The sequence below is a fragment of the Mesitornis unicolor genome, unplaced genomic scaffold (genome assembly GCF_000695765.1).
Source record: "Mesitornis unicolor isolate BGI_N332 unplaced genomic scaffold, ASM69576v1 Scaffold39083, whole genome shotgun sequence".
Classification (NCBI taxonomy): Eukaryota; Metazoa; Chordata; class Aves; order Mesitornithiformes; family Mesitornithidae; genus Mesitornis; species Mesitornis unicolor.
The window spans coordinates 3,558-18,670 of record NW_010177350.1 but is presented as its reverse complement, the minus strand read 5'-3'; the positions used below and the strand labels follow the sequence as shown (position 1 = coordinate 18,670).

Below are 15,113 nucleotides of genomic sequence, written 5' to 3'. Positions count from 1 at the left end.
GTATAGAAAAATTACTTCCTTTAGAACTCGCTTTAAGTGTATCTTTGCATGTGGGGGGAAAATGAACTGTTTTTAGAACTGGTGTATTATTTTCACAACTTTTAGGCAGTGTTCTTTAGAAGTCCTTGTGCTCGGAGCACTGTGTTTAGTGCCGGGGGGAAGGGGTGTATGGGGTTTTTTAAATACACTTTTTGCACTAGAGTTGGGAGGTGTCTTTTATGCCAAAGTGTGCCCATGGGTCACATCAGTGTATTTTAAAAGTGACACTTGTTTTCCCTGCAGCCGTACCTGTAGAGACTTCTCCAGAGGAGCAGCCAGCCCCTTGTGAAGGTAGGTGTTTTGTATTCTGACAGTACACGATGCAGCTCCGTTAAAACACGATTTTAACAAAATCATTGCAGAGAGTCTCCTTTTAAAAAATCTTTATGAACCTTTTCCAACCTTCATTCTTTTTATCCTTATACTAGTATTGTAAGGCAGTCTGATTACCTGTGGTTATTTACAATTTTATAGCCTGTCGAGCAAGGCACATGAAGAACCAGTGGTTCATTGAAGGCCATAAAGCTTGCATGAAGCAGGACTTTTAAAATTGAATCTGTATATTAAACAGTATTCACAAGTGCCCAAACATCCAAACTATACTTTTATCAATTCAGTCATTCTGTTCTTCTTTGTTCTTGATACTGTCATGGTAAATATGTCCTTAGTGATTCCTGGGTTTTGCTGTTTGTTATTTTCCCTAGGTTCAAATGCTGCTGTTAACATGGAAATTTCAGAATCTGTTGGTAAGATGAGAATTGTTTCACTTTGCTACGATGGCACTGTAAGATACCACCATAGTGCTTTTGCTGAATCATTGCAAACAGAATGGAAGAATACTTCATTGAGCCTTTGCATTTTTGGTCCTTACTGATTTTTGTTGTATCTTTATACTTAGATTAGGAGAGAGGTAATTCAACACTAGGATGCAGTGACAGGTGCCGTTGGATTACTTGGACACTGAAATAGCATCAGTACTTTATTAAAAAATAATTTCATATTACAAAATAGTCCCATTAATATGTGTGAAATGGTAATTAACAAGAAAAGCTGAAGTGATCAGTAATGTGAGCAATCAGAACATAAAAATTGTATCTTTCTCCTTGTGTTTGTGTGGCTTCTTAGTGAATTTAAACCGTTATCCCTCCACTTTTCTTTGTTAAATGTGCAGTAGCACGTATGTGTGTGTGGATTCTGAGCACGATGGTCCGAGTGGATCTTCAGGCTTGTTTTTTTCCTTGTAAAATTGTTGCCACATTAAAAGGGAAGTCACTTAATCCTGTGAATCACAGTTTTCTGATGTTAGCACACAAGCTAGTTTGAAAGCTCCTGGTAATAATAATTTCAGAAACCAGCAGCAGTTGCCTATTTTTATATAGGAAGTTATTAACAGACTGGATAGTTGAAGTCTTTTGAATGCATATTAGGGGCAGGAAGTTGTCTCTGTAGCCATTGCTTTTAATTTAATGATTTGAATGTATCTAACTAGTTAATTTTTTAGTGGAAAATGGAGAGACAGAAATGTCCCTAGAAGAGTCATGGGACCACAAAGAAGAAACGAGTGAAGCAGACCTAGGATGTGGTCCTGCAGGGCCTTCTGAAGAAAGTGCTCAGGAAATGATGGAAGAGGAAGAAGAAATACCAAAACCGAAATCTGTTGTAGCACCACCAGGTGCTCCTAAAAAAGAGCATGTAAATGTAGTATTCATTGGGCACGTAGGTAAGTTGTGAGTGACTGTGAAGTGGTTGGATCCTTGTGTTGTGTGTTACCTAGAACTCGGAGAATTAGAAAGTAAACCTGCTCTTTGAAGGGATAGATGTACTCACCATGGCTTGAGGTTAATCATAACGTTCATACTAATGAAGCTACTCTGGAAAAATTCAACAAGAGGGTGTTTCGGGGACAGTGCCTGTGTTCTCTTGCACACAGCAGTGCCTATATTACTGATTTCTCAAGTACCTGCTCTACTGAAGGCTTAAGTGACATATCTCCGTTTATGATCCAAAGAACAAAATTGGAAAGCAGTGCTCCTTTTCTGCTTGTTTTTTGAGGGTTCTTCTTAATTGTTATCAAATTCAAAAATTATTATTAAAAATATTAAAATTTGTGGAGCTATAAACAATAGATTAACATAATTCAAGGTTAAAAGAAGTATTCATAGCAAAATATCCCAATTGAATCATTTCAACAAGCTTCATAAGAATCTTAAGTGCTGTCAAAAGTACTGAAGAATTCTTGAACCATTAATTTTACAGTAAATTCTGTATTTTCATTTGTGTAGTCTTCTATCACCTTAAAACTACTGTAACTTTTCTCAAATGAGTTCAGGAGTCGAAGTAAAGAGGCAGTGGGCAGAGGCACATCCCAGTGTTGAAGAGCAGCCTAGGGAAGTTAGGGACCAGGCAGAAAGGAAGCAGGACAAGGGGTATTGCAAGAGCTCCCACCACTCTCAAACCATACTTCTGCTGGATCACTGCTTGTTGGGGTGTGTTTTGTTGTGGATTATGCCAAGTCTGTATGTATGAAAACAGAACTTTCAAAATTCAATATAATTGAATTGACAACAGTGGAAACAAGGGAAGCTGAGAGATGCTTCAAAAACTTGCATTGCAATTAAAAAATGCATCTTTGGAAACGGATTCCCTTGTTCGTAATTGTTTTCTTCTTTTTCTAGGATTTTCTTTGAAGTTGTGAATGACTTACTGTTTTTTTAAATTTTTTTTAGATGCTGGCAAGTCAACTATTGGAGGACAAATAATGTAAGGAGACTCAAATAAAATGTTAAGATTTGCTGTTCTTGCGAATTCAAAATACATTAAGTAAAATGCATACTATTTTCTTTATGGCTTTAATCAACATAAATTAATATTTTTATAATGAAATGATGCTCTCCCTGTCAATTAAGTTACTTACTGTCTTTGGAATGTCTTAATTCCAGCAGAACTAATCTTATCACTATAGGGTTTCACTTGCTTAATGGAAACAACTATGCAAAAGCATACGTTATTAAATTAAAAAACCTGAATCCCTTTCTTAGAACACGACCTTGGTTTTCAGCAGAAGTGGGAGGTCTTTGTCTTGACGTTTTCATCTTGGTTTTGTTTTGGCCAAACTGGAATGTTGGAATTGTCCTGCAACGCTGAACCTCCAGTTCAGACTGGAGCAGATTAGCACGTTGTTATGTGACGTGTCGGAGTATTCCCCTTGTACAGGGAGATGCCTCTTCTTAAAACTCCTGCCAATGTGTTTATGTTCCTAAAGCTTTTTGTGATCTGTCATTTTTGCAGAATTACCCTTTGTTATAAGGAAAAATAAATTGGATGCTTGAACCAACTTTGTCATTTGCCCTGTATTTGCTCGCACACTATTTTCATTAATTTATCCTTATAAACTACCTGCATTACGGTTATTAGAAGATCAGGTAGAACTATAATAGGGAAAAATAGGAAAGTTTTAATACAATAAAACTGTATGCTACTCGCCTCTTTTCATAACTGAAAGATCTCTCTTAAAATATCAGTTTCCTCGTTCTATCTAAAAAGAAGGAAACAAAATATTTTCTTTATATTTCAAAAACAGGGGAGGAGAGGTGCAAAAGTATCCTGTCACAACTGGTACCTAATCTGAAACATCGGATAGGTCTCAGAAATGGACTTCGCGGATGTAGTTCCTTTTCAAAACTTGCTTCTGCAGAATATTTAGGCTTCAAAAAGGACATTCCTCATACTTCTGCTGAAGTGGTACTGGTGTGCTTTTACCTGTCAGATAATGGTGTAGCTTTTTATGGAGAAAAAAATCCCACTGCTGCTCACATCAGGCTGCTGTTTTTCAAAATAAGCTGCAGGCATTGTGTGAGTATTTAACTATTTGCAACTGTGTTTCTGCTTGTGTAAAATTGCACTTTTTTCCTCCCTCTTCATAGGTATTTGACAGGAATGGTTGACAAAAGAACACTTGAAAAATATGAAAGAGAAGCTAAAGAAAAAAACAGAGAAACATGGTATGAACTTACTAAAAACTATCTGAAAATATTGGTATGTTAAGCCAGTTCAATGTAGTTATTACTACTTTTCTTCTCCTTAGTGAGAGTATTAATTTTTTTTCTCCTTTCTTTTCACCCAATTTTCACAACACCTGAAGGAGCTAAATAGCCTTTTTTTGGAATTTCAGTTCATCTGTTTAACTTGTTTGTCAGTGGTCAACAGGACAAAATGTAATGAGGAGGGGACAACAGTTGATCAGGGTGTCAGAGGTAGGGTGAATAAAGGTGGTGTCTATTTCATAGCCAACTTCTGTTTAATATGTGCAAATAAAAGAACTAATTATAGTTCTCATGATATGAATATGTGCAAATCAGAACTAATTTTTCAGTTAAATATGCTGAAAAAGAGGAATTGTTCTGTATTTGATCCAGAGGTATTTTTCAAACTGAGGCAAAGCTTGAAGCATTTGAGGTTAGATCGTATCTGGAGAACTTAGTAACTGAAGATGGTTTTTTAGAATTGCATCCTTCTAGGTGTGTGAGGGAGAGCTGGCACTGGGCATTACAGCTCGCTCTAGATACACAAAACATTCAGTGAAATGTCACTGTTCATCTTGGAAATGCTTAAGTTCAGTAATACCGAGGTGGTTATTGTCACACATAAATTTAGTACAAATTCATAGAAAAATAAAATATTAGGGTTGGTTTTTATTTTTTAGGTACCTTTCATGGGCCTTAGACACAAACCAAGAAGAACGAGACAAAGGTAAAACAGTAGAAGTGGGTCGTGCCTATTTTGAAACTGAGAAGAAACACTTCACTATTCTAGATGCTCCTGGCCATAAGAGCTTTGTTCCAAATATGATTGGTGGAGCTTCTCAAGCTGATCTTGCTGTGCTGGTAAGGACAAGTGAGATTCTTTTATTTTGGATATAATATGGAATTAAGCTTTTGAATTCTGTTTTTTGTTTTTGTTTACTTAGTTACAGTTACAGTGGGCAGAATTTTCAAATCCAAAGCCTACCAAGTTTAGTGTTTCTGGAGTAACTTAACAGCTTCGCAAAACTCTCCAGAGGTGCCATAGGATTGTTTTTATATGTGCAGGTGCGGAAACTGATGGAGAATATTGAGGGAATACCAGTGGATTTTGAAAGTTTCTACCAGTTTTTACTACCCAAACTTATTTTTTAATAAGTCAGTATTACCTGTTGTCAATTGCTCTGTTGGGACAATTGTTGAACTTTTATTAAAATGTGTACTTTTAATTAGGTTATTTCTGCAAGAAAAGGAGAGTTTGAAACTGGATTTGAGAAAGGTGGACAAACAAGAGAACACGCCATGTTAGCAAAAACAGCGGGTGTAAAACATTTAATAGTTCTTATTAATAAAATGGATGATCCAACTGTAAACTGGAGTAACGAAAGGTAGGTTTAATATTTAAAGAATCATTTTAATTACAAGTGATTCTGAAGTAAAGTAATTTTGTGAATCTCATTTTTGCTGAAAGAGTGGTGGACCGGTGGACTAAAGACAGGCTACCAAAATTGCAGGAGAAACAGCAGCGTAGTTAAAAGGCACTGAGGCATCCTGGGCACTAAGCTTGAAGCTCTGCACTGCTTTAAAACATTCGTACACAGCTGTTTGTTGTGCAGCCGTATCTGACAAATCCTAATGTAGTTTAATTGTTGACTTGGAAATTTTGTACTCAACCTAAAAGGAAGCGACTTTGTTTTCAGTGGTTTAGGTTGGCCGTGTTTCTACTAAACTACTAGCTTAGATTTGGTGAGAGTAGGATTATTCTCTTCACCTTGTGTGTCCACCCTGTGCTATTTGAAGTTGTTCTTTTGTGATAAGCTGAATTGGATAAGCAAATAATATATTTAAGTGGTTCGTTATTACAGTCTGAGAAGGGAGGGGAGAGGAAATCTTGCAATGATACAGGCCAGGTGAAAATAATTTGAAAGTCAATATGTAATATTTAAATAACTAATTCAAAGGATTCATTTATTATTTTCAGCCTTAATGCTGAAATGTTACTAAAGGGCTTTCATTTTCTTAAGTGTCAAAACTTGGGTCTTTTTATGGCTTCTGTCACATTCTTTTTCTCACTCCTTTAGGATGGATGCTAAAAAGTGTAACTTAGTCCTTCCCTAGAGATATTTGTGTAATGACAGGACACAGTTGAGAAGAGTTGTCAGAGAACTTGCCGTACTGTCAGGAATCATGAAAATTTTTGTGGAAAGCTATGAGGGACTGTGCATGAGCCTGGTTTACCAAGAGAAAAAGGCATGCCAAACTGTGCTGTCTTGGTCCTGCTCCAGCTTCCTGACATTACTGAATTCAGCTGGAGCTGACCGAGGGAAAGAAGTGTAATATAAATAAATAGCATTAAGTCTTAAATGATCATGTAGGAGATTGGAGGAGACCAATCCACCACTTCAGTGGAAGCCTGCATTGTGTCCTCGGTAGCTGTCTGCTTGGTTGGCCACCTTGGCCTGGATCCCTTGCTTAAAAGCAGGTACAGCGCTTGCTGCTGCTTACCCAGCCCGCTCATTGAGGTACATGGAGACAACTGAAGGTGCTTTATGGAGCACAGGAATGAGGAGGAATAGACAATACTAGGTTGTGCTGGAAGACTGGAGAGAGGATGCAAATAGGCCACAAAGCTTTATTAGGTTTGCTTGCTGCTCACAGAATAACTTAACTGATGGAAATTGAACGCCTGTGGGTTTTGTTGGTTGTTTAAAGCACGGTGTAGTGGCATGCTGCAATAATTGAAATGTATCTTGATCTGCTTGTCATTTTAATAGATATGAGGAATGTAAAGAGAAACTGGTGCCATTTTTGAAGAAGGTTGGCTTCAATCCCAAAAAGGATATTCATTTCATGCCCTGCTCAGGACTGACTGGAGCAAACCTTAAAGAACAGTCAGAATTCTGTCCCTGGTATATGTATGTATCTTAAATTTAACAACTTGGGTATTTGCTATGTATCAATAAAAGTAAATGCCACAAAGCAGCTAGGAAGAAGTAACACATGGCATGTTGGAGCTATGTTCTAAAGCGCTTGAGGAAATGCAGTCAGGGCAGCAGGAACACAGCCATGCAGTGAGCCGAACAAGAGCATCTGTGAACTGCAGAGGATTTAAGTTAGCAGGCTCTGTAACAGAAGCAGCTGTGTTCTTTGGCTTTGTGAGTTTGAGTGCCATGCTAGCCCTTGAATTTTCCAATAATGCTGTAGTTGACATCCTGCTAGGATGACTGACTGTTTGATGTGAACAGTTTGCCTGAAGCTGGGTTGTAAGTAGTGACAAGCCAGGGCTCTCCCTGGGTCCAGTAATGTTCATCGCAGTTAAAACATATTAATGAAAATTGTGTTTAGACCTAGCTTATGGCGTTGTATTCCCAAAACATATTACACATCCAGCAAGATTCTCAATAATTAATTTCTGTAAAAAATGCCTATAATGTAACTTTAAAACAACATGCATGCACTTGCTGGGTATTAACTTGTTAGCTGGGGTAAAGTGGACACGAATGATGGGGTGTTATGATGGATTTGACTGTCTTAGAGGTCACAGAATGAAAATCATTCCTCTTGTTGGACTGCATTTGTCCATTCTGAGTAATTCTTAAATTGAAGGGTGCACACAAAATTAATACAAATGCCTTCTGCTTTTGTAGTGGATTACCATTTATTCCATACTTGGATAATTTGCCAAACTTCAACCGTTCAGTTGATGGACCAATCAGGCTGCCAATTGTGGATAAATATAAGGTACTAATTAGAATAATAGGATTGAAAGTATAAGTAGACTGTTTTCAGAAAGCAGTAAATGGTCTATTTGCTGTATTTTAGAGGGTATCTTTTTCTTTGATATGTCTGTATGTCCAGCTGTAGAATAGAGGTGGGGAGGGACAGTAAATAATTATGGCATTATACGAGACTCTTAAAATCTGTGATCTTTCATGAGGACAGCTTCCAAAACAAAGTACAGCAGTGCTAAATAACTTCATAGGGTTAAGTAACCATACGTAGAGTTAAACCATAAATAGAGCAGACTCTTGAGAAAAAAAATACTTTGAATTTTTATGTAATAATTTCTTTTTGAAGGATATGGGCACTGTGGTCCTTGGGAAGCTGGAGTCGGGCTCTATTTGCAAAGGACAACAGCTTGTGATGATGCCAAACAAGGTATGGTGCGGTTTACGTATTAAAAAGTCCTACTGCCCTAAAAAAAGAGCTTGAATCCTGAAGATACTCATTAGTTTAAATCTGAAAATTTCCTGTCGCTCAGTTGAAGACAACTAAGCTCTCAGGTTTTGGATGATATTTCCAGATGTGTAGGGTTTTTATCATTTACTTCCTCAGTGTTCAGAGCTCAGGTTATCTCTCTTCAGTAAACACAATTGCTGGGCTACAAATCATCCTCGTTAATTTGAACTGTGTTTTACTTTGCATTTGTACAGTTGGCCCACAAACCCTTTTTCCTGCTGTGGGTTAATATTGCTCAAAACTTTCCTTCTCTTTTCCCTTTTTTCTCCCTTTTCATTCCCCAACGCAGCACACAGTGTGTTCCAGTGAAACACTCGCAGCTTGCTGTAGTTAGGAATGGGTTTCTTGTGCAAATAAGTGGCTATTGCAGATGTAAGATCTTCGTGTCAGCTGGATTTCAGATGACGCTTTTCCCAGTTCTATAGGCTGAGGTAGTTTCATGTGCCAGGAAATGTCTCAGTACTGAAATGTATAATCTACAGCTTACTGAAAGTTGGTATTTCCTAATCAACTATGTTAACTGGATTGACTTCCATGTCACCTTTCTCAAGAGCTGCTGAAAGCTGAAACTAAACTTAGACAGTTTGAGATTATGCTTTTCGAGTTTTAACAGTGACTTTTATAGAACTGTTTAGACACCCACGTTATTTTGGGGTTGTTTAGCAGAAATTAATAAACTGTAAATGGCCTTAATGAAACTCTTACAGAACTTGTATTCGGTAATTAGCTGGTGCTTTTGATTACACTTTTTTTTAATTACTTTGGCAGTTAATGAGGATTGAACTAAACCTTCAGGAAGTCAGAACAATTTTCTTCCGTCTGGAGCTACTCCGTTTTTAATTTCTGCCTTTCCAGTATTCGTTTTCTGCTGGTATCTAGTACTGCATAAATACAGAAATCACAAGAGAGGTTATAATATATGGGAACATTAGGAAACACATTTTGGTGTTTGCCTGGAGAGCGTTTATTTACAAACATGAGGTATCTTTGTCTCCTCTGGGAAATCTTGTAGAATTTGGGGGTTCTAGGATTTTCTGGATTGTGTTACTACTCAGACTGTTATATTCTTAATGTAATGAGTCTATACAGCAAGGTGGCTTTTGCATTCTTCTTAGGTGATATGCATATCCATTGTACCTCTTATAAGTTTTAAACTCATTTCACTTTGAGAAGTAGTGGATGTTTTTGACGTGCTTTCCGTTGAATATATGCTATACAATTATATTAAAATATATTTGATTAAATATGCTATTCTAAAGATTAGTAACTCATCATTCAAATATTTTAAGTGTTCTGAGGCTTGCAGAACCAAATACAATGAATTTAAATTGTAATGGAGTAATTTCTTGAAATCCTTTGTATTAAAATTATTTTGTACCAGACTAAAACATTCCCATGTGCCCTTTGCTTTCTTTAAGCACAATGTGGAAGTCCTTGGAATCCTTTCTGATGATGTAGAAACCGATTCAGTAGCCCCAGGTGAAAATCTAAAGATCAGACTGAAGGGAATTGAGGAGGAGGAGATCCTTCCCGGATTTATTCTCTGTGATCCCAACAACCTGTGTCATTCTGGACGCACGTTTGATGCCCAGGTAAATAACAAGCATTTAATTGCTGTACAGATGGGTGCAGAGCATTAGAATATTTTGATTGTGCTTCATCAAATCCAAACTTGAGTAGTTTGAAGTGTCAGTCCAGGTTTCTTACAATCATATCTAAATTGGCGATAACGTATGTACCTAACACTGACGTTGTCCATTTGAGTTTCTTAAAATATCCTTTGTTCTGAGTGTAACTTCTTAATGAAGTTTTGGATAACTGTAATTGTGAGAGCGAGATCTTGTCAGGTCAGTTCTTCAATTTTACACTTCCATATTATAAACAACTTAGTGGCTTATAAATTTTGTTTGTTTCACAGAAAAATGTTGTGTGTGTGTGTATTGTTCAACTGCACATTGTAATGTTGTTCTGTATTTGATTATGCTCTGCTTTTTTATAATTGAAATGGAGGAAAAATGCACTTATTTTAATTGTTTTACAGATAGTGATAATTGAGCACAAATCCATTATCTGCCCAGGTTACAATGCTGTGCTGCACATCCACACCTGTATTGAAGAAGTTGAGATAACAGTAAGTGTCCTTACAAGCTGTGATGTGAATGCACTTGAGGTGAGGAGTTCTGTCACGATGTTCATCTGTAGAGCAAGTAGTGCAGCAAAGCTCCAGCCTTGAATGGAAACTTTGGGCAGTGCTGTAACACAACCAGGAATGGCTGTAACTCTTTGCAGAAGCCTTCTGAAAAGTGTGTGGTGTCGCCATTGATTCTCTTACACAGTAACTCTTAGAAGCTTTGGGGTTTCTTTAAATTTATTTCTTAAGTATTTTCTTAGACCGCTTCAGTTTTGTTTGTAAAGAAGCTATAACCCTCTCTTTAGCACTGATAGCTATTAATGTGTTTCTTGTACAGGCCTTAATCTGCTTGGTAGACAAAAAAACAGGAGATAAAAGTAAGACACGGCCACGCTTTGTGAAACAAGATCAAGTATGCATTGCCCGTTTAAGGACAGCAGGAACTATCTGCCTTGAGACATTCAAAGATTTCCCTCAGATGGGTCGCTTTACCTTAAGAGATGAGGGTAAGACTGACAAACAGCTGCAAAAAGACAGTTAATTGAAAGAGGAGATCCTGGCAATGAGGTATTAAAATGCTGGTACCCAGTGAAAATCACTGTCTGGGTAACAGTGGAAAAGTCAATCTAAGCAAATTGTTGTCTTTGTGCAGAGTTCTCACTAGTAACAAAAAGTGTGGTTTATTTAGAGGAACAAAATGTGCACTGGGAAGTGAAGGGTTGAACGTTGTCTTGACACATCCTGGAATGTCCCTCTAGAATATGAATGCCACGGTCTCTCTATTTACAAGTTAGAAAAGATAACTGGGGCTGTGTGCTGGGCTTTAACTCACGCTCACCCTGGTAAAACCTGCAGGTTTGTTTGATGGATTTGAAATGCATTATCTTTAGAAGCAGGAAACAGATCTGGTAGAACGATTCTGCCCTGCCTTCTCCTCAGATCAATATAGAGCAGCCTTTCTGCAGTGCCTTTGAAATACGCTGATGCTTTTGTTCTACAGAACAATTTATTCTTTGTATTGTTTCTGATACTCTGGAGAGCCTGTGTTTTTGGGGAAAGTTGTCATGTTCTTAGAAACCTCTACGTTTTGTTCAGTGTGTGTGACACCACTGTTTGTCCCCTTGGTTTAGGTAAGACCATTGCAATTGGAAAAGTTCTGAAACTGGTTCCAGAGAAGGACTAAGCGTTTTTCTCAACGACACCTGCACAATACTGTGAGGAAAATCAACTCTGCAGAAGCCTACTTCACACCGCCTTCTTCTTTTCTGCCCATTGATAAACTTCTCCCCATGTTTTGCAAAGACAAATTTCACAGCAAAGGTCCACATTATGTCAGCTTTCTCATATTGAGAGCTCTGCTATGCCACTGTTGAATTTTCCCAAAAAGAATTTTTTTTTTCTCCCAAATTCTGCTTCCTTGGAAAGATTCGGCAATAGCTTTGTAAGTGATGTGGACATAATTGCCTATAATTATGAAAATCTAAAGGATTTTTAATGTTTTGTTTCCCCCAGCATATATATTAAGACCTCTTTTTTCCAGGCAGATCATTCAGAGTGTGCGAGTGTGTGTGCACATGTTACAAAGATGACTACCATGTTAATAAACTATTCAATTTGAAATCTTTTTCGGTATTTGAATTGCTTTTGAATAATGTTTTTTATCTGGATGTAACACAGTTGCATTAGCTTTTTAACTTTCCAGTAACCAGATACTCGGTTATTTGGACTTTTCTAAACTCCTCAGCCTCCCCACACACACAGTTTTAAATGATGCAATTGGGCACTCAACCAAGTTTGTATTAAAATAATTAGATTTGCCTCTTCCCTTTGTTGGATGCATTCTTAAAATTAAAAACATTCATGGCACCTTCATTAGCTTTACATTTGTTAATATCTTCAGCAGATTTAGGTTGACTCAATGTCATTACTAGACACAGTCAGTTTTGAAGGCTAGAACTACCTATTGTGTCTCTATAAAAATCCAGCATTCTTAAATTGCGCTAACGAGCAGTAAATCAGTGGAACTTGCAAAAATAAGAGAATCTGTGGCAATAGTGCCTATTAGTATTTATAAGAGCTGCATTTTGTGGGAGAACTGGGCCAATTGAAAGAAGTGCCAGTTACAGTAGTGACTCAGTTCACCTCGTCTTTAATTCAGAGAGCTGGATCATCCTTGCTGGTTTAAAGATCACTCTGAACTGAGAGGGAGAAAGACTGTTTAAATCCCTGAGAGTTTGCACATGCTGAGATATGGGAGGGTCAGAATCAAGCACAGGCTGTAAATTTTTGCATATCAAAAAGCAATGTAAGCTTTTGAGGACCAGTGATTTTTTTCCTTGATAAATTTTAAAGCAAAACTGGTTCAAAATGAAGCTTATTCAGTACAACTTGAAGGAGCTGCATAATAAAACCCTATTTAGCTGCACTTTGAAAGTAGACTGTCTACAATTGCTGTCCTGACTCTGATAATTAGGATGAAGGCTGATGGATTTTTTCCATTTCCCAGAGTATCAGTAGTAAGTATGAACAGGTATGTTCAGAGCTGCTTCAGAATGTCTTAAACTTTTAAGTTGTACAATAGTGGTGAGCCCATCTCCTCCCCCAGAAGTTTACAGTCTCGTGACTCTGTCTGAATTCACAGATGGCTCAAAACAAACAGATTCACCCTTTGGGGTTTTTTGTTTTGTTGGTTTCTTTGTAACTGTGGAACTCCCGTTCATTTCACTGACAGCTCCGTTGTATGGACAGAAGAAGTTATTGTCCTTCAGTTTCATATGACTACACTTGTAGCTACCATAATGCATGGAATTGAAATAAATTTTATTATGTCTGCAAATCTCTGGGCTTTTATTTTTTTGGTAAATCAGAGTTGAAAAGTAACTTTTTTTTATTATCCCCTACCAAGTGAACAAAACCCGCAGTTCCTTGGATCTTAAACTAATTAACAAATTAAAAGCCAAAGAAACTTCCTGTCCTGTTTGTCATCTGGATAGACTTAAGATTTTCACATCTCTGACTGCTCGCTTGAAGTAAACTCATGGATTGGGAATTTGCGAAGACCTTTATTGGAGATAATTGGAGTTCGATTCTGAAATTATTAGAACTTTTACAACTTTTTTTTAATAAAAAGTCATTGACGTGCATCTCAAGACTTACATGATGCTCCAGTAAAACTTTGAGCAAACTTGATGAGGGCTTCTAAAACTGTTATTTTTCATTATCTAGAGGCTGGACTGAGTGTTGAGATACCAGTAGCCGGAAAGTCGGCACTTCCATTACTCATCCCACCTAGGCCGCTTGCTCACCATTCCGTAAGTCGAGTTAACGTCGCCTCCTCTGCAGGGGGAGGCTACGTTATTTCCAGTTCATTAACAGAATATACATTATCCAATTAAAGATACTGCTAACCTGCAGGAGGTTTTTGTTTGGGTATAAAATATTTGTGTTCTATAAAAACACTGATATGAAAATGTAAGGTGGAAATCTGCACGGATTGGCTGCATTTTGAGTAGGAGAGCTGAAAGTATCTGATACTTGAATAGTCCCCAAATCACATCTCAACCTTTTCATTTCATTTCCATTCTACATTTTATAGTCCCATTTTTAATACTATTGAGTACAGCTAAATCTAGATGAAAGAAGAAGAAAGATAATGTGGCTTTATTTGAAATAAATACTATTTGCTGTGATTCACTGATGTAATAAACTTTTTTAAATGACCATTTTGAATACTTCTTTGTGTGAGAACACGTGGTGTGCTGCTTTGAAGATGAAAAAAAATCAAGGAGCTGTGCAACCACAACAGTTGAAGGGTGGGGAGGGGAAGGAGAAGTTGAACTGAAGTTAGAGGAGCCTCAGGAGTTCCTGCCAGGGTGACTGTGCCAGCGTGTGACCCTGGCAGAGCACACCTGGGCCTGGGGGCTGTGACTCACACCAGCAGAGTGGTTCCTGCAGAGGGAGTTTGGGGTTCCCCCAGTACACGGCATTTCCAGCAGCGTGTGTGCAGTGTGGTACTGGTGAGGGTCGTGCCTGTTCTCCCTCAGTGTTGGCCCAAGTCTGCAGATGTGGCTTAAGTGCACAGCCACGATGTAACTTAGAACAAACGTAAAGTATCGTTCTGTCAACTAAGACCTTGTATGTCCTTGAACTGAAAGCCTTGGTATCTGTAACAACAATTAAATGTAAAAAACATAAATCTGAATGTGCAGCTGTACTACTTACTTTGCAACAGGAAAATAACGACTTGTTTCTGCAAGGCAGAAGTTGTAAAGCACAGTATGTGGAGGAGGGAGTGCGCCACTCCGTTGACTTGACATCGCAATCCGCTCCCTCCTTGAAACCATGACAGCCACATCTTCGCAGGCAGTCAGGAACCGACACACAAACACCCTGGCACTGGTTTCCTGACGTGCTCGTTCTGGTAGTGAAGTGTATTCTCGAACAACAGCCTGTTGGTGGTGCTGTACTAGCGCTGAGAAAAACGGCTGCTGTGAGGAGGTTTACCCACAGACCCAGGGATGTGAACTTTACACCCCTCCACAGGTTTTTTCCAGTGGCAGCCCAGCAAAAATTGCTCAAGTAACAACCTCTGGTTTAGACTATTTATGGAACCAGTCCATATATTAAAAGCTATGTTAATGATGAGAAATGTGTTTTTATAAGTGTTTATTACTGAATATTACCTA

At 38.0% G+C, this 15,113-nt stretch overlaps 1 protein-coding gene across 1 annotated transcript; it reads left to right on the top strand.

Moving 5' to 3' along the window:
• The first annotated feature begins 290 nt into the window (after positions 1 to 290).
• On the top strand, positions 291 to 13,264 carry LOC104534185 (eukaryotic peptide chain release factor GTP-binding subunit ERF3A). The gene is made up of 14 exons (XM_010182058.1): positions 291 to 330; positions 744 to 785; positions 1,541 to 1,759; positions 2,766 to 2,799; positions 3,963 to 4,040; positions 4,742 to 4,922; positions 5,292 to 5,446; positions 6,833 to 6,973; positions 7,706 to 7,799; positions 8,136 to 8,216; positions 9,716 to 9,889; positions 10,339 to 10,428; positions 10,766 to 10,934; positions 11,559 to 13,264. Exons 2-14 carry the CDS (start codon positions 764 to 766, stop codon positions 11,609 to 11,611), a joined length of 1,491 nt encoding a protein of 496 aa, XP_010180360.1. The 5' UTR covers positions 291 to 330; positions 744 to 763; the 3' UTR covers positions 11,612 to 13,264.
• Positions 13,265 to 15,113: the final 1,849 nt, after the last annotated feature.